Raw genomic sequence first — 25811 nt, forward strand, 5'->3', positions numbered from 1 at the left:
ACCATCTAGGATCTCAAGGAGATGACACTTGGTGGCTGCTTTTATGCTAAACTGCACCAACACAAAAAACATTGGGTGTGAACCTTTTCTTCGCATCTATCTCAAGAATTGAAGCATCTGGGGCTTTGAATGGCTCATATTGCAAGGCTTTAATGTCATCATCCGCCTCATTTCTGCGCACCATTGAAAGGCAGGTCTCATAGTGCTCTACCATTTCTAACATTGTCATTTTACCATCTAGTTGCATCTGAAGCCTAGCGTTCATGCTCTCACTCCGTTGGTTGCTCCTCAATCCTAAATAGCACTTTCCCACATGATATGCCGCACACTAGATTTTTCTCACCTCATACATCTGATAAAGCCACGAGTCCTTTGGAACCTCATTCTCTGCCAGGAATGCCAGCCATTTCCTGTCAATCTCTTGTATGGAGCAACAGTCATACATAAAGACCCTGAACGCTTCCTTCAATTTGTCATTGTGAACATTACGCACAAGGTTTTGCTCAATATGCCATCCGCAAAGCCTGTGAGATGAATTCAGCCACACTATCCTAATTGCTCTCTGCATAGCAAGGTCTCCATCAGTGATCACGGAAATAGGATGCTTCTGAATATTAGCTTCGAAAAATGTTCTCAGCAGCCACTTATAAGAGTTTTTATTCTCACGAGAAATTATTCCACATCCAAAAAGAATAGTGCGTTTATGATGATTCACCCCAACAAAAGGAACAAGAGGCAGGTTGTACCGATTTGTTTTGTAGATGCTATCAAATACAACGACATCACCAAATGCTGCATAATCAAGCAGATACTGAGTATCACACCAGAACAGTCCCACCAAATGTCCTTGCTCATCAGTCATGATCCTGAAAAAGAAGTCAGCGTCTCTGCGTTCTCGTTCCCTGAGGTGTCCGATGACAGTTTGAGCATCACCAGCAAAAATTGTCCCCTGATTATGACGATGGCAAAAATTGTACAAGTCCCTTTGTGTGTATCCAACTTTATCATACCCATCGTATTGCATTTCCTGAATTTCAAAAATCTGGTGTTTGCGGATCCCACTAATCTCCATCTCGAGAATATCTGCTTTCTGCTCATCGTTGATTCTTCGGTGCGAACGCAGCAGACAACTAAGGTCTTTTGGTGCTAGAGGATGATTGTGATCATTAATGAAATCCTTCACATACTATTGCCCCGTGTTCCTTTGTTGTGCAATCACAAATTTTGCACGACATCCAACACGAGTTATATTTCGTGGTCTCCGCTGCTTATCCTCCCTTTTCATGTGCTTCGCTTCACGGAAACCTTCACGACTGCAAACAAACTTCCGAAGGGTCAGCTCATTATGGCCAGCGTCCCACTCAGCATAGCTCCTCCTCACACTAAATCCTTTCTTAAGAGCGTATCTATTATAAAATTGAAATCCTTCAACTTCACTATCGAACATCTGACTAACAATTTGATTGTACTCCAACAAAGACTCAAGATCCGCCATTTCTGCCTCCTGCATCCATCAACAGCGCAACACAAATTAGATATTCACATAACAAATTCCTATACACCTTTTGTCACTTGAGAATGTGGAACACATACAAAATACTTTGCTCTATCTCACGCAAGTGATCATCTGTTGAACACCAACATATCAACAACCAACAAATGAGGAGAAGCGGACTCAAACCTGTGGCTAGATGACCAAACACGGCTGGCGGTGGATATGAATCTGGTGCAGGCGGCCGCAAGGAGCGAGGTGCCGAGATCGTAATGGGATCCTTTGCGGAAGCAGCGAACACAACCGGCGGCTGCGCCGACTAGGGCAACCCAGCAGACAGGCTATACCGGCGGCGGAGTGGGGTGACGTCCTCTGGCGGCAGCTGGTTTGTGTAGGGCGGTCAACAACGAGCGAGCGAGGACGAGGACGACGGCGGCGATGGCGAGGGCGAGAGGCAGCCCCGCGGACAGGCAGGCTACCGGCAAAAGAGTGGGGCGACGTCCTCTATCGACCGCTGGCGAGTGTAGGGCGGTAGACAACTGCGACGGCGACGGCGAGGGTGAGGGCGACTGCGACGGCGACAGCGAGGGCGAGGGCACGGAGGAGCCGCGGGCGGCACGGGAATAATGCGTGCGGTTTGGGCTGGAGGTGGGGTTTTGGGGTGGACAAATGACTATAGTACCCTTGCGGGATTAAAGTCACACAAAGGAATTAATTTGAGGAGGTACCTAGAGGTACCTTCCAACCACCGTAAAAGGACTCATATAATAAAATTGAATTTATTTAGTGGCATGTACGGCATGAAATTGACTAAATTCAAAATTACAATACTTTTTTTTTGAACAAGTACGAGAGCTGCGCAAACTACAATACTCCATTCTATGAATTTTTTTAGTTAGTGTTTTTTTTTCTTATTGGCTTGTGAATGCATGATCTGGGCCAGGGCCAGGACATGCGGCGAAACAAAGGCACTGGGTCTAGCTAGGCTAATCAAGCTCGCAAGTGCGTGCAAATCTAGTAAGGTACACTAAGGACTCTTGGGCTTTAAGCTTGGAGATGACTTTGAGAGATTTTATTTGCGATAAAGGATTAGAGGAGGAGCCCTGCATGTTCTTGCTTTTAATGATTTTTCTCCCACCTGTGATGAAAAAGGCAGCAGACATGCATTGATGTGGTTGATGTACATGCACGTCTGTACCATAACTCTTGTCGTAAAAGGCAGTAGTAGAAGACAACGTTCTTAGAGGACGATGGTACCATGTGAGAGTACTTACCAAGATGCCAAAGTAACATCACAGAATGAAGTGACCATGGATCGTATTTGCAAAATGCCTCTTGTATTTTCTCCCTCGGTGATGCACGCTTACCGTGCTATAGTACCGTCGCTTTGTCTAGCACTCGCCGGATTCAGTAAAAAAAAAGGGACATTCATGTCATGTATCAATGCAAAAAAAAAAAACCATGAGAGACAAACAATAGCACAATTGGGGTCTCGTAGATCTAGTTCGCAAACTTTTTAAAAAATAAAAAATAAAAGAGATCTAAAAAACTTGAGCTGTTTCCTGTTTTCCTACTCGACTCAGGATGCTCAGTGTTGTTAAGTGGTAAATAGAACTTGAGAGGGAGAGGAATCTGTGCTAGCGCTATTTGTGGAGTTGAGCATGATCTGCGAGCTGCTCCCAGCTCAGGTAAATCCGACAAGAGGTTATTGCAAGCTTACAGCCTGTAATAACTAACGGCCGAACAAAGAGCACGTGATTGCCAAGGGCCAGCTGCAGCAGAAGAGGCCGGCGTGAGCAGCAAAATGGACCACTCGCCATTCCACCGGCGAGACAGAGGACCACGCATACGCATCACCGCCATGCGTAGAGACTGGAGAACATGGATTGCCACAGCCGCACCATGTGGCGTAGGTGCACTGCACCCCATGGACACCCTTGAGGCAGACATGCCGTTATTGCTGGCAGTGGCAGGATTAGCCTGTTAATGGGGGTGAAAACCTAAGTTGATCTGGGTATGGTCAGATTGCTGAGCTCTTACCCTAGTCCACAACATGAGCCGTGCAGCAACAATTCATAGCAGTATAGCACAATGACCTTGCAGGGCAGGCAAGTAAATTTCTTCACAAAGTAATTCTTTCAGGAAAAAATTCTCTACAAAATGTCCAGCAACAATTTCATACGGAACAGCTCAATTTCCTGCATCAATAATCAGATTCCATGTTCCAAACGTGGCTACAGTGACGGCTAATAAGCGACCTCATTGTTCCAGATCTGCTTCACATGCTGAGAGCCATACGGCCGGAGCGAAGGAACACCGTGCATCATACAGACAAGAGCAGCAGTTTGGTTGGCAGGATCTGGAGAGGGGCAAGAAACAGCTTTGCTTGCTCAAGCTCCAGCAGATCAATCATTATTCAGCAGAATTCCCTGTACACAAGGAGGCTGGTGCACTCGGTTCGGGCGGCGCTAAATTCGGCTTGAATCCCTCCCAAATATGAACCTGCGAGTCCAGTCGGAAACCACCAGCATCCTTGTGCGCCAGCTCACTTGCTTGCTGGATATGCGGAAAGAGGACAATGATGGTGAGTTAGGACAAAGACTTGGCACAAAAATGACTTGTGAGGACAAAGGCCTGATTCATGATGGAAAGGATAAGGTGGAGGCTGAACCAGAGAACAGCAACAAGCAAGCACAAGAGGGGTCGTGCTTTGTTCAGTCAGATGGATTGTGGATGATGAGAGCACACTAGAGAGCGAGTTTCTACCTGGCATACACAGAGTACCAGAGCCACTGAGTGCTGTGGCCCATGGAAACCCAATCCCCCGGGAGCTCTGCAGCAGCTTGTTCTCCACCCAAGGGTGCAAATTGACCCAGATGCTTGTACCTTAAAAGAAAAGGCATCAAAAGATGAGAAAGCAAAGAATTCAGAAATAAGATGAGAGCTAACACTATCAGTATAGGATTTATACGTTGACAACTATTTTTGAAAGTTATATTTGGTCAGCAACCATTTTCCCATGACAGTCAGTGTACGATCAAGTTCTGAACTGACCAACTTTCGTGATAAAAATAGATCTTTGTTAATTAAATGTGACATAGCATGCAACTATCCGGTTATGACTTTTGGGTGTGAGCAGAAAGCTAAATACCTGAATGGACGAAAAAAGTGACGTCCCGACTCCCCTGTCATGCGTAATGGGCCTTCCGGATGCTCTTTGCATTTTTCCATTTTGTTAAAACATTCAGCAAGATAGTATCCTTGTTGTGCAGCGACCTGGAAAATATTGAAGAATTGGCTGTTCACAAACCATGAAATTGTCTGTATTATATACCATCAATAGATAACTTGCACAGTGCAATAGACAGAACCTGAGCTGTTGCTGGAGCACTTTTCACTTGGGAATCGACATGGCTCAGAGCTTTTTTGAACTCCTCTATATCAGCCACCATCGATTCCTTGTGAGAATCACCTATTGCACCTTTTATCAAATCCGCAATATCGAGCATGTGCATACTTTTCATATAGAGATCTACTTGTGGATATCTTATACAGATATCTTCCAAAACGTCATTGATTTCTTTCAGTGTTAAAGTGCCAGAATTGTCCTTATCTGCCATTTTGAATACCATTGAAATATCATCCTAGAAGCATAGAAACAGATAGGTCAGATGGATTTGCTGTTTTTTTTTTTGAAAGGACAACATATCAGCTTTTATAGAAAGCAAATGAGTTTACAGAGTACAGACAGTCAGAGGGATTTGCTGTTGAAATAATCAAATAAAATATGAGCTACAGAATGGTAGATCTCAAACATCGAAATTATCTAGCAATAAACCTATTGATATGTACATTCATGATTTACAGAATACTAGCCTTCCTTGTGCAGTAATATGACTGACATGATTTTTATGAGCTATCGAGTTGGAAAGTGAGAACGACAGGCTTTATCTGTAAATACATGATTAAAGGCTTTACACATACCATTATTTTTCTTTGACTAACTGTTGCACAGTCACCAATTGCATAGACACCTTCACACTCACGAACTCTTAACCATTCATTAGTAGCCAAGGCACGCCGATTGGTCTGTTCAAGGAGAGAATATTTGGAGATACATTCACAAAACTTTGGAGCTATACTATTTTGGAGTAGGACATAAATGGGTAAGTGGGTAATAAAGGCTTCAAATGCGATTCAAACCTGCCCGATTTGCTGCATGAAATCCATGATGACAGGACGAGTACCAATACCAGCAGACCAAACAGCCATCCCATATGGCACTGATACCTCCCCACCAACTGATTTGCTCTTCATTGAAATCGAATCATCAGAGACCCTTACCACTCTGAAGCCTGTAGCCACTTCGATGCCATCCCTCTGGAACTTTTGTTCAGCAAATGCAGCAATTCTTTTGTCAAACCTATATAACAGAAATAGAGATTCAGCTCATGGTAAACATGAAGGGCAGAAGGAGACCAAAAAAAATCCTGCTGAGATTACATCAGACATGGATTTTGAATCAGCTAGTGTTGTTGTTTTCATCCAATTTTAAATGATAGCTCTTGTAAAAAAAAATCCAACTGCAACTGTAACACATTAGCTATCATGGAGGTTTTCTTATCCGAAGCACACAGGACCATTACAGCAACATGAAAGGAAAACATGACATTTGCTCCAACAAGAATATCTAATAAGCTCACAGAATCTTACATATTCAATATATGGTCTCCCGATTGAATAATTGTTATCTTCACCAATTCTTGAATGGCAGGGTATAGCTTCACCAGATCTTCGACAAGAAAATCATGCAACTCCGCTGCAAATTCAACCCCAGTAGGTCCACCACCGATAACTACAAAATGTAGAGCTTTTCTTTTCTCCTCTTCACTAATATTTGGAAGTGACGCTTTTTCAAAGCAGTCTATCACACTCATTCGTATCTTCTGAGCATCCTCTACTTCCTGCCTTTCACAATGTGAAGCGATATCATGACAGAGTAAGGTAGAAAATATTTAATAATAGATGACACAGTACATAGTAGATCCATGAATGCAAATCTTCAAAAAATGGGCATGAAGATAATGAACACATATACTGCACTAAGAGCAAAGTTTGCATCGCAGGGACATTCAGAGGATGCAATGACATTGAGCAGGTGCGCTGCGGGAATGTTAATATGTGAAAAAGAAAGCCTGATTACCTTATCTTAACATAAGTACCTAACAGTACAGATACATGAAGCTGGAGAATCATATGTGTTCCAATGTGTGTGCACTATATCATGCCAAATAGTTCCATTTAAAACCTTTGAATCTGCTGCATGATTACAACTTGACAGATTCTTTGATGTGATGAAATATATAAGTCAAAGTAACATCTAACATTTGCAGTAACATTGTCCTGCTAGGCACAAAAGTGTCATTTGACATTTCACACAAGGCTACAAGGCTACATTATTGTTTTCTAAATCAAAAGTCTCTTAACAACGTTATAGAAAAATCAAATAGAACAATTATAGCTTAGAGTTGATATATGAATCATAACAGAATATGCAAGAGAATAAGATACTGTAGAGAATTTTACCTTCAAGAAGTGGCAGTGCTCCAAGACTCCAGGAGTGTTAAATGTATTTACAGTAGCTCCAAGAGCAACAACTAAGTAATCATAATCAAGCGTAAAATCGCCATTCCCATCAAGATTAGTTCCAACAGCTGAACGACAGTGTACAATTTTTTTACTTGCATCAATCTTGAAACACTCGGCTTCACAAAATGTAACGTCCTTACTTTTCTACAAGAGAAGAACAAGAACAAGAGAACATTCAGTGTGTCGCTTCGTCAAAATACCACCTCTGAACTAGCAGAGAAAGTGAATGAACATCAGTGAGGTACCCTAAGTATCAAGGTATGCATTCCCTCCAGTAATCAAGATATGGCGCTTTTGTCATTTCGATGTCAATGCTAGCCATTTCGACCACTAAATGTTATCATCACATATATTAAAAGTGCAATATTGTGATTTGTGAAATAATTTCATGTCAAGCTTACTCATATCACTTCTGTATATACAAACTACACATTATATATAATAACCATGATCAGAACGTGCTGACTGCACGTGTTCTAACTTCTAAGGCATAATGGGATGGAGGGATTATATCCTTTTTTGAATTTTTCCAAATGAATAAAATGATTGGAATTTTGGAAATGATAATAGGTATCTTTATTACATTAACTAAAGCTTATTTATTTCTCTTCATTTCTATCACAATAAGATGGACTTTACCCAGGATGAGAATGGATCAATTATTAAATCTTGGATGGAAATTTCTTTTACCTATTTCTCTGGGCAATCTCTTATTAACAACTTCTTCCCATCAAATCCATAGCTATTCGGCACAAGCCAAGATATATAAATAAGAAGGGCATACCCGAATGGTTTATGTGTAGCAGAACAAAGAAACATCAAGTCATTGCTTTCAGCATACAGTGGCATATAATCAATTAGAAAAAAGTACCTTCTCAAACATCCGCCTTATGGGTTCAATAATGCTGCGTGGTTCGACAGTTCCACATGTGACACTTGGAAGCAGAGGTGTAAACGCGAAGTAGTTACGGGGCGATATGACCTTCACTTCATATCGGGAGCAGTCGAGGTTCTTGAGAAACGACGTCCCAGCCCAGCCAGTCCCAAGAACCAGCACCTTCTTCTTGGGGGCATCCTGGGATGGCTCCGGAGCACTTTCTGCAGCGGAATCAGCATAGGCCACAAGGCCTCCGCCACTGCAAAGCCACAGCAAATATTTTAGCTTGCAAATGCAGCCCAAATACAAAGCTAGGTTTAGAATAATCGTAGTGAAATGTTGGGACCAAACCAAACGCGTGGATGCAAAAGGGTCTGTTCCTAAAAGTTCAGTAGATGATCCCCCAAAAGACCAAGAACATGAGCCCAATGATTTCAAGGTTGACGAAACCAAAAGAAGGGGTCAACAGAAAAGGTACAGTAAATCATGCGACAAAACTGGGGGGGGGGGGGGAGGAGCAAAAAATCAGGCAGATTTCTAGTGGAAAGTGACGGAGGAGGCACCCGCACCTGGCTGCTGTAAGGAGCAGTGCTGCGGTGGAGACGCCGGGGCGCCCGATCCCGTCCAAGAACCGAGCAGCGGCTCGACTGGTGAAGAAGAAGGAGAACCCCATCTTGCTAGCCTCAGGCCTCACCCGAGTTCTGAATTCAGAACCCCAATCCCAAGTGATCAGCTGGGAGGAGAAAGCGAGGAGAGCGACGGGAAAGGCAAAGCCTACCCTGCTCTGTCCTTCCTGCCTCAGTCGCTGCTCATTGGTTGGTTATCGTTCTAGATGTGTTGCTGGTTCCCTGCGAAAAAATTGCAATATTAGGACTGCAAACATTGACCACTCGTGAATTTACCACTCCCAGTGAATGACACGGTGGGACCATCTGTGCCTATGAAATGTGGGGCCAATGGCAAAACTGCAAAGGCCAATGTTTGCAGTCCCATTTTTGCAAATTTCTCGGTTCCTGCAGCCTATCGGAGCCTCTCACCTGTCCCAAGAAAATAGTAGAAAACGTCATTATGGGTAAAATGGTAAATAAATAATGCAGAAGTTTCGGATCTGGTCCACGTCTGAAGTTGCGGATCTGGTCCACGTCTGAAGTTGCGGAGCGCGTAAGATGTAATGAGCTGACACGTCACATGCCATCACTAATTTAATACACCAGCTAATCTAATCCGCATCAACTTCTCTCCCCCGGTGAGACGGGAAAGGGCTCTTGGCCGGTTGGCCCTTCCTGCGTTTCTTTACTTGACCTGATGACCAGAGCACCAAGTGGTTAACCAATCCACATCACAAGAGACGTCACCACATGTTCATCACTTTAGTTTGACCGAGTGCGTCAACTGCTGCTTCGAGCAAAGAATTGCTTAAAGTCTTAAACCACAATTTTATCATGCTGATACAGCCTTAGCAGTTGGCGTGTACCACACACTCAGGAATGACCAGAACTAAGCTGAATTCACATTGGAATATATGTACTATATACAGATGGGCCAACAACATTGTCAACTGCAGAACATATTGCCATAAAAGCAGATACAAAAGGAAACACAACTGCGGAAGATATCATCAGGAGTACACTTTCCAGGCTTCATGCCCGCTAAACTGCATGATGCATGACCTGCAAATCACTTGAGCTTTTTCCCCTTTTATTTAGGTTAGGTGCAAGAGCATATAATGCTCATAACCAAAAGGAGTGAACTCCTTAAATCACCAAGAAGGCTTTATAACATTGCAGCTGTTTGTTGCCAACCTAGTAAAAAGAATTGCTACATAAAGGGTGGCTTGAGTTAACTTGACATTGTTAGCTGTTTGTTTAGCTGGTCCGACGACGCCGGTGGCCTCAAGGTAGCTCTCGTCTGAAATTTCTTCAGTTCGAAGTTGAATTGGTACGTCTTCAGTGCAGATAACTTGAAGAGACGTTCGATGATCATTTGACGATCGATCAAATCGGGCACAATTGGCGTAGTAATTGGTGCACATGAATGCTTGCCTCAGATTTCCTCTGTAGTTGCAAAACCTGAGAGCATCATTCATGTTTAACCAGTGTTAGGAGGGGAAGGAGACTCGGGGGAAAAAAACTATCAGATAGATACAGAACAAGAACAAGTGGAACGAGGCAATGGACAGCGTATCTTACCCAGCAGGCAGCAGCCTCATGAATTAGCATGGTGAATGCTTGTGGGCACTTTGTTTGTCAGTACTGTGCTTATCTGCAGGTTTTCAGCCTGAACTGTTACCAGACAGCTTTGTTGTACCCAAAGTGATGGTTGAGAAGACCTTGCAATATGCTTGTGAGAAACTAAGATTGTGACTCAAAACAGTGTAGGTACGTCATATTGATGATAAGCCAATAACAGAGGAAGCAAAGCAAGGTACCGATGATGGTAAGCTCAGCATGAACACAGTCAAACAAGGTGCTATATTAACCAATGAACTGAACCTGATAAAGCATGACGATGAGGAAAACCGTTGGGAGATCCTAGCTGGAGTGTGGGCTGGTTTATTCTTGCACATTCCCACCAGTTTGAATGCTGAAGCACACAAATCCAAGATACATAGCCCGGAGGCGAGTTGATAGCCCTGCTTAGCTTTTGGGCATGCTTTGGCATTGTGACATCAAGAGAGTAACCTGTGGTATGGGGAAAATGCATCCAAAAGCAACACCCAAACACCTAAGAAAGATAGTGCTGAAACCAGAAACTTGGTTGAAGAACAAGCTAATGTGGATGGAGCGGAGAGCTGTTAAGAGCCAGAGATAAACAGCTTCAGAATAGATACAACAGAGCAAGCTCAGAGGCTGTGTTCCGCAAAGAAAGGCACACCTTATTGCAGCTTCACAAATTAGCATGCCCACATATACTAAGTAGATGCATACTCATAGGCACTTCAGTCACTATCTACCTAAACTAATACATATATCACTTTGCTTTTCATAGTGAAGACTGGCAAATTCTCTAGATCTTAGCTCAGATAGTGTTCCTACATGGGATTGGTCAATGTTGAATGTTATTTGTGCTTTAAGAACTACTGATTTAGTTAATGGAACTTCAAACATATCCTCTCTGGCATTTTGGTGTTCATGCCACACTGGCAGACATATCCTCTAGTTAGCCATTTCCTGGCCACTTGAAATGTCCTGAATTTTGCATGAATTTGATATGCTTCAAATTGTAACCATCCAAGTATGCATCTCACTGCCAGAGACTTGAGTTGGCAGGCTCCTAACAATGTTTAGCAGAATCAGTCAACCAGGCATTAGTCGCCTGTTCGGTTTGCTGGGCTGGACACGGCTGGGGCTGGGGATGGGGCTGGCGCTGGGTATGGGGCTGGCGCTGGACTGGCTGAAAAGCATGTGGCTGCAGCTGGGCCCCAGCAGCTCCAGCCCAGCAGCTTCAGCCCAACCGAACGACGCCTAGATAGAAGATTTCCTTACATTTGCTCAATCAACGATTAAAAGCATACCAATTCATTGATCTTTACACTTTGTGCATATGAAAACAATCGGGGCACAACTGAATCTCTATCTCTATCTCTACTTATTTATATTTATATTACTAAAGTAAGCAATAATTCCGTCAATCGAAATCCTAATCCAAATCTAGGTGACTGTTTGTGTTAGGGGTCCGAAACCATTTAGAGTTGGCGCTTACCGAGTAAAATAGAAAAAAAGACAAAATATGTGTATTATACATATGATGTAATATAGATGTTTTTATAAGCTAATCAATGATCCGAAACCATTGAGACTGGAGTGTCTTTCTCACTACTACAACATTAGCTCATACCTATGGCAGTAGAATTATATATGAAATAAAAGTTGAAACAATTGAAAACATTTCTCACCAAGATTAGGCCCACCGTACCTCTCGCGGAGGCCTCACTTGTCAGGCCAAAAGGTTTGACGAAAGGTAGGGGAAGATTGGTTTCGTCAATGTCTTCCACCAAAATCCTATTACTTTTTACACCAGCAATTTTCTATACCCACCTCTTGTACCCACATATTACTTTACTTTAGCATACATATACTTTCCTTCGCACATATATTGACCCATAATTCACATCATTTTTTCTTTTGGAAGGATAATAATTGACATTATTGTTTATGGAAGGAAAAGGAAAACGTGTATTATTATTAGAAGAAAAATAAATGACAATGTTGCTTGATGGTTTTAGAAGCATATTAATTGACATCATTGTTTTATGGAAGAAAAAAAAGATTTTATTATTTTTGAAAAAAATAAATAACATCATTGTTTGATGGAAGAAAAATTTAATACGTGCATATGGCACGTACATCTTCAATAGTTATATGAAAGTTCCCACTGCAACATTAAAACATGTTGGGTCCGGAGCTCGGGGGCTAATCCTGGCACACCCCGAATATTGATGGCACACCCCGAATCCAAAAGAGAGGAGGAATTCCCGTCGCTAGACATCAAAGTAGCTGTAGTACTTGCTTTAAGTTGCTTATTATTATTTCTTTTTTGAAGAAGTGCTTATTATTATTTCATCCAGCTGCCCTTGAAAGTGGTAGCCCAATAGCAGCCGCGTGCCGTATGGGCCGCCCGCAAACCCATCGGCGGGAATTTGGCTGGCCTCTGCAAAACCCACCAAAGGCTCGTATCTAGCCCATCGGCCCAAATATGGGAGAAGCGAGCGAAAGAGAAAACCTAGCTCACGCACGCCGCTTGCTCCCGGCCGCCTCCGCCCTCCCCTCAGACTCCACTCCTCCACGGCTCCACGCCGTCCTCCCGACCGTGATATTCCGAGTCCTGATTCCACTGCCGAGCCGACCAGCGCCACCGGCTAGTGGGGTCGCCGGCGAGCAAGAGCTCCCCCCATCGTCGCCTCCCTCCTCACTGCCCTGTAGGCTGTAGCTTCGGCAGCAGGAGGACACCATGAAGCTCGACGTGAACGCCCTGCGCTACCTCACCAAGGACGACTTCCGCGTCCTCACCGCCGTTGAGATGGGCATGCGCAACGTAAGATCCCCAAAACCCTGCATCCCAATCTTTCACCTCGTTACATTACATATTATATGCCTGTGAGAGTCCGTTCCTGACGTTTGGACTGATCGCAGCACGAGATTGTCCCAGCTGAGCTTGTTGACAGGATCGCTGGACTGAAGTAAGCCGTTTTTGTTCGAAATCCTGCAATTTGCAGCTATACTTGAGTATATGCTTTTGTTTGCTAGTCTTAGATGTTAACAAGTATGTTTCCTGTTATACTCCAATTGTTTATTTTGAGATGTAATTGCAATTTTAGTATGCCAATTTGAGGATGAGGTATTACTGCTGATATTTGACCTTGCACAGTATACCAAGGATTTTTAGTTCTTGAATGGCTTGCAACTTGCAGTTTGTGGTGCTCAGTTAGGTGGATAATATTCTTACCATAATGACAACCTATATGCTTATCTTTTCAGTAGCATAAATGAAGTTATATGTTGCACTGGTACTTTGCCATAAACATTTATGTTCTGATAAACTAATTTAGTCTAACATGGAATCTTTATTCTTCAAAGCTGCTAGTATCTCCTCTTAATGTTTGTTGTCGATCCGCCATTTAGCAAATGGTTGCTGGGTGGAATATATTTGTATTAACCTCAGCGGAATATGTTCTTATGTTTTGAAAATATAGGCATGGTGGCACATACAAAGTGCTGAGGAATCTTTTGAAGAACAAATTGGTGCACCATGATGCTACTAAATGTGAGTGTATGGGTGGTTTGTTCTGATTAAGCAACTTTTGGTTGGTAGCACTTTGGCGCAATTTGTTTTGTTGTTTTATTTGTTCTGTTCCATACAGATGATGGATATCGGCTCACCTATCTTGGATATGACTTCCTTGCCATCAAGACTTTGGTTAATCGAGGAGTTTTTGCTTCGGTTGGCCGTCAGATCGGTGTTGGAAAGGAGTCAGGTTTGTCACACTCTTAATGTTTATTCTCTGTTTTAGTAATGTGGCAAAGGTCATAAGAAGTTATTTCTAATATCTCTGTGATACACAGATATATTTGAGGTTGCCACAGAGGATGGTACAGTGCTTGCAATGAAGCTCCATAGGTTGGGCAGGACATCTTTTAGGGCTGTGAAATCTAAGCGTGATTATCTAAGGCATCGAAGGAGCTTTAATTGGCTGTACCTCTCACGACTTGCAGCCTTGAAGGAATTTGCCTTTATGAAGGTTTTTCTCCTCATTATAACTCTATTAACTCAATCTGAGCTATGCTCTCTTTACCTTTTTGTCTGGTTATCCTTGACTCCTTATATTTTCAGGCTTTAGGAGACCATGGTTTCCCTGTTCCAACAGCTGTGGATTGCAATCGGCATTGTGTGATCATGTCACTTGTTCAGGGATATCCTCTGTAAGCATATAGTTACCATCCGTGGATTTGTATATTAGTCTAAGAGTATGTTCCTTCGTGCGGAGCCTGATACAAGCTGCTTTATGTTATGTAGGGTTCAAGTGAAAGAGTTACAAAATCCAGATGATGTTTTTGACACAATTCTTGGTCTTATCGTTCGTTTGGCAGAGCATGGGCTGATACATTGCGACTTTAATGAATTCAATATCATGGTATTTTTGTTTTTTCTTTTCCTTTCCCAGTTTGTGTCAATTTAGAAGTTTTAAATCCTTGACCATTCATAGAACCAAAACTTGCATGGATAAGATATTATGGAACAAGAGTTCTTAAAAAAAATTGTAAACGCATGAGCCGGAACCATCCTTTTGAATAATTGTTGGGTGCTGCTTGCCAGCACTTAGCTCTGTAATATAGTATACAACGTTACTACCTATGGTATTTTTGTTATCTTTGTGTATAATTATTTACATCAATGCCAATTTCATGCAGATTGATGATAATGAAAAAATTACGGTTATTGACTTCCCACAGATGGTATCTGTTTCTCATCGTAATGCGCAAATGTATGTATCCGCAAATGTATGTATCTTACTTAGATAACAAATGTGATTGTGTCGTGTATTTTTTTTAAATGGATTTTGCATTTGCAGGTTTTTTGACCGAGACATTGAGTGTATCTACAAGTTTTTCAACAAGAGGTATGCAAGAAAGCTTCAACTTATCCTTGGTACTGAATTTTTTTTATTGAAATTTCTATTCTTCCTGTTAGGTTCAATCTTACATCAGAGAAAGAAGAAGAACAAGATGGATCTGAAAGTGATGTTGAAGGGAATAGCAGACCATCTTTTTTGTCTGTGAAAAAGGCTGCTGGTTCCTTGGACAAGGAACTAGCTGCCAGTGGATTTACCAGGAAGGAGCAAGTGGAGATGGACAAGGTAGGCCAGATGTTTCGGCAAATTTGTTATTCATGCATATATTTATAGATTGTGTTTCAGCTTAGTTTTCTGATACTTCAACTTGCTTACAGTACATTGATGAAGATGCTGAAGGACATGATTCCGGCTCAGATGATGATGATGAGGAGGAGGAGGTTGGTGATGCTGTGCCTATCGATTCCTTGAAGATAGACCAGGTATATCTGGCTGAGATATTTGAATATGCGTAAACAGTGCCCATAGTCCAGTCTAGATAGAAGTAACTGTTATTGAAGTGTATTTTTATGTTGTTTCTCAGGACCATAGTGATGAGCCTGATTGTAATCTTGCCTCAAGGGATTCAGGTGTACCTGGAACTTTTTCTGAAGAGGTTAGTCATCTATCCATAAGAATGAATAAACAAACTTTTAATGGCGTTTTTCTTACATTTCTTCACTGTGCAGCATGGAACAAGTTGTTGCGGGGAGAACAGGTTGGAAAGTTCTCCCTCTGGTAGAAATGGGGATGCTAAGGAACCGCTTGATTCAGAGGGCAAGATGCTTTCCCAGGAAGATGAAGATAATGATGATAGCTCGTCGGACGATGATGATGATGAGGAAGATGCGGAACTCACTAAAAAATTAAACAAGCAAAGGAAAAAGGCAATCGCAGCTGCCCATGGGCGGAGAAGGCCTGTGTCCTCTAGGAATGCCTACAAGGACAAGGGTAAGGGCACCATGAACTCCAAAATCCAAAGGCAGGCGTGCAAATGGTGATGGTTGAACACCTAGGACGCTTCAAACTGCAATGCTAAAAGATTGGATCAAGCACTCCCTCGTGGGTTATAGAATCAGCTCTGGCATTTTCTTTTACCTGCCGTATCTTTTGTACACGGTTCTGTTACTGAATATCGAGAATACATGTTTGGCAGCTGCCTAATCAGTACAGTCCATCTTCGCTGTGTTAGTATTCCCTATTCCTGAGGAATAAAACCCAGCAACATCTGTTCCTTTTTCTGGGCTTTTAGCTTTTAAGAAGCATAGTTGATTCCCGCTGTGAATTTCTGGCCTGGTGGCCTGGTTTCTGGCTCTGTGCGTATGCCGGCAACGGCGAGCCACCCCTACATTTAGTGCAAATGTTTGCTTGCTTCAGATGTTCTCTGTAGATGCAAAACCTGATAGATACTTCAACCAGCGTTAGGAGAAGAAGACGCACACAAAAAAAAAAAAGTTCAGAACTTCAGATAGATACAGAGCAAGAACAAATCGCGAGAAAAGATTTTTTGATAGTGCTTCGTGTTTTTTTGTGTGCTAGTTATATGTTTTTCTGGTGCATTCTTTCTTTCTCTAAACCTGAAAACCACTGTTCGAGCTTACTTAAATTCCGGAAATACTACAAACATTTTTTTTGATATACAGTAAACAACTTGGGCTCGGCAGACAATGACAAGGTAAAGGCTTTATAACAAGTAACAACACAGCAGTTGTTGCTAATTAGTAAAGAATTGCTGCTCTAAATGGAGATCGAGTTGCTCAAACATAAAAGAATAGAGATTAAGTTAACATACTAGAGTTTTCCTTCCTCCAAATGCATGAAATTTAGAGTAAATATTCAATTCCTGTTTGTCGGTGAAAATTCATGCATTCTGAATGAGGTTTATGGGACTTTTCTTGTCCAGTTGTACTGAATCCCAATCAGTCTGTTATTAGCAAACAACAAGAGGGACAATGTACACATATAAATGAAACAATTCAAGATAGCCAAGTCTTCTTCAAGAACAGAAGACTTGTGCAAAAGAAAAACAAAGGTGACTTAACAAATATGGAAAAAATGATAGGCTCAAGTAGCAAAACAAAAAGTTTAAAGATGCAACTCCCTGATCCCTCACGGTGTGCGACACTGCCACACCAATATTGTGTCTGCAGTCCACACTACAATATCGCTGTCTTCCTTCTCTATTTCATACATAATGACCCAAAAGCACATCTGTATTGGCAAAACATGCTCAGTACTATTTTCAAGGCCTCAAGGGAAAACATAGATAAAAAGCTAGCAACATATTCAATCCATTCGCAATGCACACCACTGGATAAGCTTTTAACTGTGACCTATACTTCAATTGACAGAAAACTAAAACCTGGCAAACACATCTGAATGGACTGGCTGGCTTGCAGCAAAATCTGTTTGGCTTAGAATTATCTGAGCATCTGGTGAAACTTTCCTGGAACATGGCAAATTTGAATCTATAAAATGTGATATATCCAATGTGTCTTTTCCCAGTGCTTTTATGTGCCCCTTGGGAGCGACCAGTAGCAGTTTCTTGAGACCAGGAGCCTTCCTCAACAAGAAGCTTACGAGTCGCTTCTCAAAGTAGTGGCCCTTGAATTTCATCATCTTTGCAATCATAAGGTTATTTGTGCCTATAGACCCAAGATAAAGACTCTCTCTCGCATAGCCGGAAAAGTAAGTACATAGTGTAGAGAGAAAGAAATAGAATCTCAAGCCATACTCTGGCACATCTTCCTCGGATTGCTCTTCCAGTGGCACATTTTCATCAAGAGGATCTTCCTCATACACATCCTCGTAAAATAGCTTTTCCTCTAGCACATATTTTTGTACCTGTTCTTCTTTCAATAATTCTTCCTCTGTCTCATCTTCCTCAGAAACTTCAGCTGGCTCATCTTCCGCTACTACCTCCGAGGAACTGCCGACAAAAGTATCACGCCTGCTTGTTGGGAGCTGCAACCAAAAACGCACAACAAGATATTGAGTATCAAGTGAAATCATTTCCCAAGTTCACAATGCATTGAATGCAAAAAATTCTCCGCTGACCTGCACAAAGAGCCTCTCTAGCTGGGGACAACGGCACGTCCTGAGAAACATATAGATATGAGCGAGATTGGTGCTGGCCGTTGCAAACATGAGCAGCTGCAGCTCTCTTAAGCTTGGCAATTTCCTCAACTTGGTCAAACAAGTAGCTGAGCCGAAACGAGCCAACGCATAAACTCTCTGCAAAGCGAAGACCACGGTGAATTCAAACGAAACCGACCAAAGCCAAACAAAAGGAGCGGGGCAATCTTGATGAAATGGGACGAGACAACATTGTGGACAGACCCGGAGGGCGATGCTGCAGATGGTGAGGACTGTGAGGTTTGTGAGGTTGGGAAGCGCCTGAATCCATTGTTTGAGAGGATTGCAGCTACGGCCCCGTAGGCAGATGTGAAGGTCTTCAAGCGGCGCAGTGGACAGGATGTCGTAGGTGGGGAGTAAGGCACTGCTGAGGCGGAGGGAGAGGAGGCCGGAGGCCGGAGGCCGTGCCGGCGTATATGTGACTGACACTGCTGCACTCCGCGACGGTAAGGCTCCTCAGGTGACCCTGCGCGGCCCCGATGTCGATGGCGTCTCCGTCAGTATCGACGGACTGGCAGTAGCGCACGTCAAGTGTTCGAAGGCGGGGGCTCACCGAGAGAAGGCGGTTGAGGTCAACCGAGCGGGCGGAGCGGAGGTGGATAACCTCGAGCGCCGGGAAGGCGTCGGAGCTGAGGGGGTAGCCGAAGGAAACACTGCCGACGCGGAGGAGGGAGAGGCGCACGAGGCGGGAGAACCCCGATGGGAAGCGCAGACTGCTGGGGCATGTCCTCCACATATGATCGGCCATATCGATGTGGAGGTCCTCGACGCCGCAGGCGGGGGCGTAGTCGAGGCAGCGGTGGACGTCCTTGTCGCCGAGGAAGCGGTGGGGATATGGGAACCAGTGGACGGTGAGGGCGAAGCGGTCGAGGCGTCGCCGGCCGCGGCGCTCGAGCGACTCGAGCAGCTGGTCCGGGTCGTCGAGGGGGAGGAGGAGGAGGAGGTCGAGGGAGGGCGGCGCGGGCCAGCGGCGCGCCCAGAGCGCGCGCCACGGCGAGGAGAGCGCGCCCGTGCGGATGGCGGATTTGAGCGGGAGCAGGGCCAGGATGCGCAGCCGCAGATCCTCGGGCAGCGCCGAGATGCGGTCCTCCACCTCAGGCGCCGCTTCGGTTTGTCCTCCCTCCGCCACCCCGCCGGCCCGCCGCTTCTTCGAGCACGAAGCGCCGAGCAGCAGCGCCGTTGTAGAATCCTTCCCCGTCTCCGCCTCGGGTTTCAGCGAGCCTGCATCGGGTTGTTCCGCCCCCTCATCCGTCCGCCGCCTCTTCGATCCGCCACGGGAGTGCATCGCCGCCGCAAGAGGCTCGCCGCGCCGCGTCGCCAAACGATAGAGGCACTCGTGGTTTAGTTGGGCTACCGGGCCGGAATACCAAAAACGGGAAACCAAATGCTCTGGGCCAGTCCTCATGGGGAAAATATCGTCCGGCCCTACCCAGTTTTAACCGACTAGCCGGCCCAAAACTTCTGGCTTTAACCTTTTAAGATCTGAACTTTGCATTCAGCAGTTCACCACCCAACCGCACACGCAAATATCTCTGAATGCGAGTCAAAAAAAAAAAATTCTCTGAATGGAATGAAGAGGTTATTCAACAATACAATACTACTTTATTAAAATATGAACAAATAAAGATCTCCGAATGAAACAGCTGGGTTGCAGCATCTTCAGACTATTTTTCCGTTGGCCAAAGCTTGTTTGCATTTTATGAAGGGAGCTAGCATTCGCCAAAGAAAATAAAACCTCAGTAGCTGACGCTGGAAGGACAGTGGGAAAGGCACCCCATGTGGAGGTGTGAACTGTGAAGACTGAAGATTATTGGAAGTTCTGAACATGAAAGCCGACAGGCACGCACACAGCTCGTTCCATGGCACGTGCCGCCTCAGGGCTCAGGGGCTCAGGGCAAAATAAAACTTCAACGTGGATGCAGCTAGCGTTAACTAACCACAGCTCGTTTCATGAAGCTGTAAGTGTTAGAGGATCGCGTAGTGGTAGATCGAGTGGGTGACGAACTTGACCAAGAGAAATACCTTGCTGTTTCCATGGTGCGGCCGCGTTCGTCGATGGAGGCAGCGCACAGGCAGCGACGGGCGGTGTAGACGCGTCGTGGTGGCGGTGTCGGCGTGGTGCAGGGGCGACGGGCTCGCGGTGGCGCAAGTGGCGGCTTCCCGTCGCTTCAGCGCCTCCCTCTCAATCGGACGGTTAGGACGGTGGGACACTGTGGCGGCGACGAACCTTGTGTCCTCTGCCGCAGTCCCCACCTCCTCTATATATGGCACTGCGCGACGGGGCCCACCAGCCATTTATTGGGCTGGGCATCCTCGATCGGGACGCGAGTCAAGGGTCCAGTTCGCCGTTGGGCCAACTGGTGGAGATCAATACTAACAGTAAGTTTGGTTGCCCACTTGCCCGAGATGATCAATGCAAGGTGAAGCTTTCAAATGCCTGGCTCCCCCAGTCATTCGACACGGAGGACTGTCGGCCTGTCGCCCGAGCACTGAACTCGTCCGAGGAGACCAGCTGGCGGCACTGATGGAGATCATCAGAACTTCAGAATGAGGTGAAAGGCGCCCAACCATTAATGAGCTTTGTCGGTGTCCCGGCCCGGGGGCCCGGATCCCAACTGGTGAATGCTGCGTGTTTTCTCGTCCCAGATGATGATGCAAGAGGCAATCACAGTAACGCACGGTTTACCCTAGTTCCGGCCGCGGGGCCGTACGTCCAGCAAAGGGGGTGTGCGAGGGCACTGTATTATCTTGCACACGGAGTGCTTGTAGTAGGGGGTACAAGCGAGGCGAGAGAGGGAGAGAAGCTCCCAAGTCTCGGCTAAGAGTGGAGTCGGTGGAGATGAGTGCTCTGTAGACCTTGCGCGTCCTCTTGAGGAGAGAAGCTAGAGAGGCCAAGCAGACTAGAGTCCAGACCAGAGAGATTAGCCCGCCCCCGGTGAAGGAAGCCCACCTCCTCCTTTTATAGGTATAAGGAGGGGTGGTGTACACGAGTGGGGGCATGGAAGTCGTCGTTTTCCCTTGAATCGCGGGGTTACAGTGGTCGGATACTGTAGGATGTACACTGTGGGAAGGCGGCGTGCGTCGCTGTCGTCCTGGATGTCATCCTTCGTCCTGTGAGGATTGCGCCGTACGCCCTGCAGTGTTCCGGTGGTAGTAATGGCGCGGGATGGCCCCGGACTTCCTGGTCGGAGTGCTGGCGTGCACACTAGAAGGTCCGGGGGACGCGTGACGTCGCCGGGCCTTCGAGAGGAGGGGGGAGGTCCGGGATGTCGGCGGGAGCAGTACCGAGCCCGTCTTGTCCCGCGTCGCAGGTCCCAAGGCGCTGCCACAGCGTCCGGGATGGCGGTGTGGTGACCAGAGTCAATGGATAGGACCCCGGTCATATCTACTGTGGGAGTGGCGGTCTGACGCCGCCCATCCTTTGAGCCGTGGTGGAGTGGCTGGCTTTGAATGCCTTCGTACGGCGAGCGGTTGGGCGGCAGAGCCGTTTGTCCTTTGTGCCGAAGGACGGCCTCGAGCGAGGCGAGAGATGAGACACCGCTCGAGGGTAGATCCGCTACCCTCGAGCGAGGCGGAGAATGAGTTACCCGCTCGAGGGTATATCCGCTACCCTCGAGCGAGGCGGAGATTGGTTTTCTGTTCGGGGGTAGTTTCGCTACCCTCGAGCGAGACGGAGATTGCCCAGCGGAACCGAGAGGGACCCTCGAACGAGGCGGAGATTGTTCAGTGGGTTCGAGGGGAATGTGAATGGGCCGCACGCTGGGCTTTTTGAGTCCTTTCCTTTCTTCCGGACGGGAAGCAGGTCGTGGGCCTTCGTGGGCCCAGTTGCTTTAACAGGTGTTTGTGTTTTTTAAAGCGATCTTAGTACCCCGATTATGGTGTCCCTAATTGTGGTACCCGACAGTAGCCCCCGAGGCTTTGGTCGAGTCAAGGGATTCGACCAAAGGGTATTTCGGCGATTTCTCCCTTGACTTGATCGGAGACTGCCGTGCCCCCGCCAGGCGCGCCGGGGCGCCGGCCCGGCGGATGTGACAACTCGTCAGATGGGGTAGTGCGCCTGCGGGCAGGGTGCTCGAGGCGCGTGCCCCTTTGTTTGTTTGTTTGAAGGACGAAATGTGTCCGTGTGCTGAGGGCGGCCAGGGCGACGGTGGCGCCCGCTGCTTGGCAGCTGGCGCTTTCATCACGCTGTCCCGCACGCAGAGCCTTGGCTCCTGCGTTCCTGGTCGCCTTGCGGCGCGCTGTTCGAGGGCAGCCGGCCAGAGCCGACGCCGTACCGCTTAGCGTCCAAGGGCTGAGCTCCACTTTATTTCGTTAGGTCGTGTCTCGGTGCGGTGACCGAGGGCATCTTTTATTGGTGGATTGCCGCGCCGTCACGGGTAACACAAGCCTCCGCTCTTCGCCAAGCTTGAAGCTTTGTGCCCGGCGCAGCTATAAATAGAGATCGTGAGGTTCCCTTTCTTCTCCATCCTCCCAGCTCTTTCTTCTAGCGTTGCCCAACTCTTGTAATGTTTCCTTTGTCTTTTTGTGACCAGCCCCCAGATGGGGTGGCCTGGCTTTTTTAGGCTTTTGGCGCTAGAGGAATGCTTGCGAGCGGTTGGGGAAGATCGGAGTGGGCGTGCGCTCCATCCCTTAGGTTCAGTGGGATCAGCAGAAGAGCATTGGGCCCGTGGGATCCTGCTTCTGCGATGTCCCCTAGCCTGAAGGGGGATGGAAACGCCTGACCATGGCGTTCGTGCCAGGTTGGGCGGCTGTTCTTTGCATCATCCCCCCAGGCGACAAGGTTGCTCTCGGGGAGACGGTGCGGAGGGCGCTGTCCGCCAGCTCGACCCCCCGCGTAGTCTTCGGTGGAGGAGACGCTAGAAGAAGGCTTGCGAGGAGAGCGTCCCGCTGGACCCGTGAGGTCTGGGGGCTGGTCCTCGCATCCCTAGCAGCCTCGCTGTTGCGTCAGCTAGGGGCCCGGTGCCTTTCTTCGTCGCCCGCTCCTCCCCAAGACAGGGAAAATTGCCACGTAGGTGGCAACGTGTTTGTATCTTTCGATGGCTTCGCGCCGGTAACCGTTTGTAATCTTTATTCGCATTGAGCAATAAAGTCCCCTTTCTCCTCTGCGGGGAGGATTACCGAGGGTATAGGGGTGTACATAGAGTTATGACCCTCGAATATGTGTGAAGTCTCCTTCGCGGGGGCGCGTCAGCGCACCCGCGGGTGTAGCCCCCGAGGCCTTGGAGGAGCGTTTGTGCTCGTCCAAGGGCTACAAACGTTGTCCCACTGGGTAGCTTTACTGGGATGGCCGTCCAGCGTCTTTTTCAGCCGGCATCGGCACTTTTTCAGCCGGCCTCGGCATTCTTAGTGCTGGTACAACGACCCGGCGTTCAGCTTAGCCATTAGGGGAGCGTACGTTAATAGCGGAGGGTTTGATCAGACACATGGAGCTTCACAATGGACGGTCGTCGACTTATTCGAGGGTGTGGTTTGTACCATGGCGTGCGGGGAGCCCCCGAGCCCAGGCCCGTGTGAAGGCGTTCAGGGGAACCCTCGACTTTGATTACGACCCTCGTCGCCCTTCCGTAGGGAGGAGGGGTGAAGCACACCATGCTACCCATGCCCGGGCCGCGAGCTATGGCTGCTTCTGTGAGCTATTAGCGGGTTGTTCAAGCGGACGTCCGTGCCCCGTTCGATAGGGGTCGGCTCGTGGTCCATAGACACGTCTCATAAAGCGCTCGCGAGGGTTCGCTAGGCGGGGCTCGAACCCATTCGTTAGGGTTCGAGGGCTCGATGCTCTCCCTCGATGGGATCCCCCATCTAGGCACCCTCGATCGGCCTTGAACACTGCGTAGGATGTCTCGAACTCCGCGTTCGAGGGTAGCTTGTACGGCACATCCCTGCAGTCCCTGACTCTGGTGATCTGGGGCGCCTGTCGAACCCCCTAAAGGGCCAGGCTTCGACCCCCTGATCAGTAAGGCCTCGAAATGCGATTCCTTCGAGGGTAGAGAGACCCCTATGAAGGAATATTCCATCGTGGTCTGAAAACGTTGCAGAGCCGCGAGCCACGCGCGCGCGGGTCTTCCGCCGGTAGCGGGCGACGTGGCCCGATTTGTGCGGCACGGTGTGGGCGCGCCTTTTCAGGCGACAACCTCGGGCAAACGAAGCGGCGTGGGAGGCGGCTGACAGATGGGATAGCGCAACAGTCGCGCCGCGCCCGCCGGTTACCGTGCCGCATTTATTGCGGCTTGCGCGCGTGGGGGACTCCGCGGTCGTGGGGCCCATCCGTCAGCGATAGCAAAATCTACCGCATTCAATGCGGTAGATTTAGGCCGTGGCTACGGATGCGCCCGACTAGGTGAATAAATACGAAGAGAAAGTGGGTGTTTTGGGTTCACCTGGCCATTTGCCTTCATCCTGTTTCGCCCTCTCCGCCTCCGTCGCCTCCTGAACCCATAGCCAAGAGCGAGAAGGAGAAAGGAGAAAGAGAGAGAGAGACTTAGCCATTTCGGAGCCTTCCTTTTCGCATCCCCCCTCGACTCTCGGAGATATCGGACATCCAGGAGCCCTTGCCATGGGGGAAGTCCTCCGCCACCGAGGCGGTGCTGGAGCAGCTGGTCGCCGAGCGGCTGCTGCCGCGGAACCCGGACTTGGGGGCTCCGGCGTGGATTTCCCCGCACCCGGACGAGACCGAGCCGAAGCCCCCGCAGGGCTACGTCGTAAGCTTCGTGCGCCTCCACGAACGGGGCTTCGGCGTCCCCGTCAGCAAGTTCATGAGGGCCCTGTGCGAGTACTACGGAGTGGAGCTGCACAACTTCAGCCCCAACTCCATCTCGCAGGCGGCGGTCTTCGTCGCCGTCTGCGAGGGGTACCTCGGCATCGACGTCCACTGGGATCTCTGGATCCACCTGTTCCGCGGCGAGCTCTTCGTCGAAAATGCGCGGAACCAGCCGAGGCGGTTCGCGCGCGCCGGTGGCCTGACGCTCCATGTCCGCCCGAACCGGAGGAACCTTTACATCACAAGCAAGATGACGACAAACAACTCCGGGTGGAGCCGAGGGTGGTTCTACCTTCGAAACTTCAGTGGCATGCTCCCGGCGTTCACCAACAAGGTTCTTCGTGAGCGTCCGGCGAAGTGGGACTGGGGGGTGTCGCCCCCGGCGCAACAAGCCAGGCTCGAGGGCCTCACCGATGCGCTGGCGCGTTTGGCGAGGAAGGGGTTGACAGCGGCGGCCGTCATCGCGAACTTTCACCGGCAGAGGGTGATCCCTCTCGTGGAGAGGGCCCTGCCAATTTACCGGCTCATCCCCGGGAGCAAGGTCGAGGGCTCGAGGACGTCGAGCAAGCTTCTCTCCCACACCAACGCCGCCCGGAGGGCGAAGTATGCGGTGGCGGAGTTTCCCCAAGATCCTGCGGATCTTTGGAGGATCAAGATGCGCCCCGAGCCGGGGTATATTTCCCTGGTGAGTTTTGGCTTCGAACTCGTCGTGCATCGTGTAGTTCCCCTTTCCTGACCCCATCTCGGGTGTGTTGTACAGGGTTTGAGATGCGGCACCTCGAGGCCCCCGGTC

The 25811-nt window shown here is 47.5% G+C and overlaps 3 protein-coding genes across 3 annotated transcripts; 1 reads left to right on the forward strand and 2 right to left on the reverse strand.

The window, feature by feature from the left end:
• Window positions 1-3576: 3576 nt before the first annotated feature.
• Window positions 3577-8852, reverse strand: LOC120668509 (external alternative NAD(P)H-ubiquinone oxidoreductase B1, mitochondrial-like). Its single transcript, XM_039948248.1, has 10 exons — window positions 8588-8852; window positions 8013-8277; window positions 7079-7285; window positions 6206-6456; window positions 5696-5915; window positions 5477-5581; window positions 4864-5136; window positions 4644-4768; window positions 4259-4378; window positions 3577-4048 (listed from the first exon to the last, which is right to left on the reverse strand). Exons 1-10 carry the CDS (start codon window positions 8689-8691, stop codon window positions 3961-3963), a joined length of 1758 nt encoding a protein of 585 aa, XP_039804182.1. The 5' UTR covers window positions 8692-8852; the 3' UTR covers window positions 3577-3960.
• Window positions 8853-12729: 3877 nt separating this feature from the next.
• On the forward strand, window positions 12730-16411 carry LOC120668510 (serine/threonine-protein kinase rio2-like). Its single transcript, XM_039948249.1, has 13 exons — window positions 12730-13052; window positions 13151-13197; window positions 13711-13781; window positions 13879-13992; window positions 14081-14256; window positions 14349-14437; window positions 14532-14649; window positions 14927-15000; window positions 15088-15135; window positions 15207-15372; window positions 15465-15569; window positions 15671-15742; window positions 15816-16411. The coding sequence occupies exons 1-13, from the start codon at window positions 12969-12971 to the stop codon at window positions 16125-16127; spliced, it is 1476 nt and encodes a 491-aa protein (XP_039804183.1). The 5' UTR covers window positions 12730-12968; the 3' UTR covers window positions 16128-16411.
• A 618-nt stretch (window positions 16412-17029) lies between these two features.
• Window positions 17030-19618, reverse strand: LOC120668511 (F-box/LRR-repeat protein At5g02910-like). Its single transcript, XM_039948250.1, has 3 exons — window positions 18466-19618; window positions 18184-18360; window positions 17030-18090 (listed from the first exon to the last, which is right to left on the reverse strand). Exon 1 carries the CDS (start codon window positions 19544-19546, stop codon window positions 18581-18583), a length of 966 nt encoding a protein of 321 aa, XP_039804184.1. The 5' UTR covers window positions 19547-19618; the 3' UTR covers window positions 17030-18090; window positions 18184-18360; window positions 18466-18580.
• Between the last annotated feature and the right edge of the window lie 6193 nt (window positions 19619-25811).

The sequence above is a fragment of the Panicum virgatum genome, chromosome 4N, assembly GCF_016808335.1.
Source record: "Panicum virgatum strain AP13 chromosome 4N, P.virgatum_v5, whole genome shotgun sequence".
Taxonomy (NCBI): Eukaryota; Viridiplantae; Streptophyta; class Magnoliopsida; order Poales; family Poaceae; genus Panicum; species Panicum virgatum.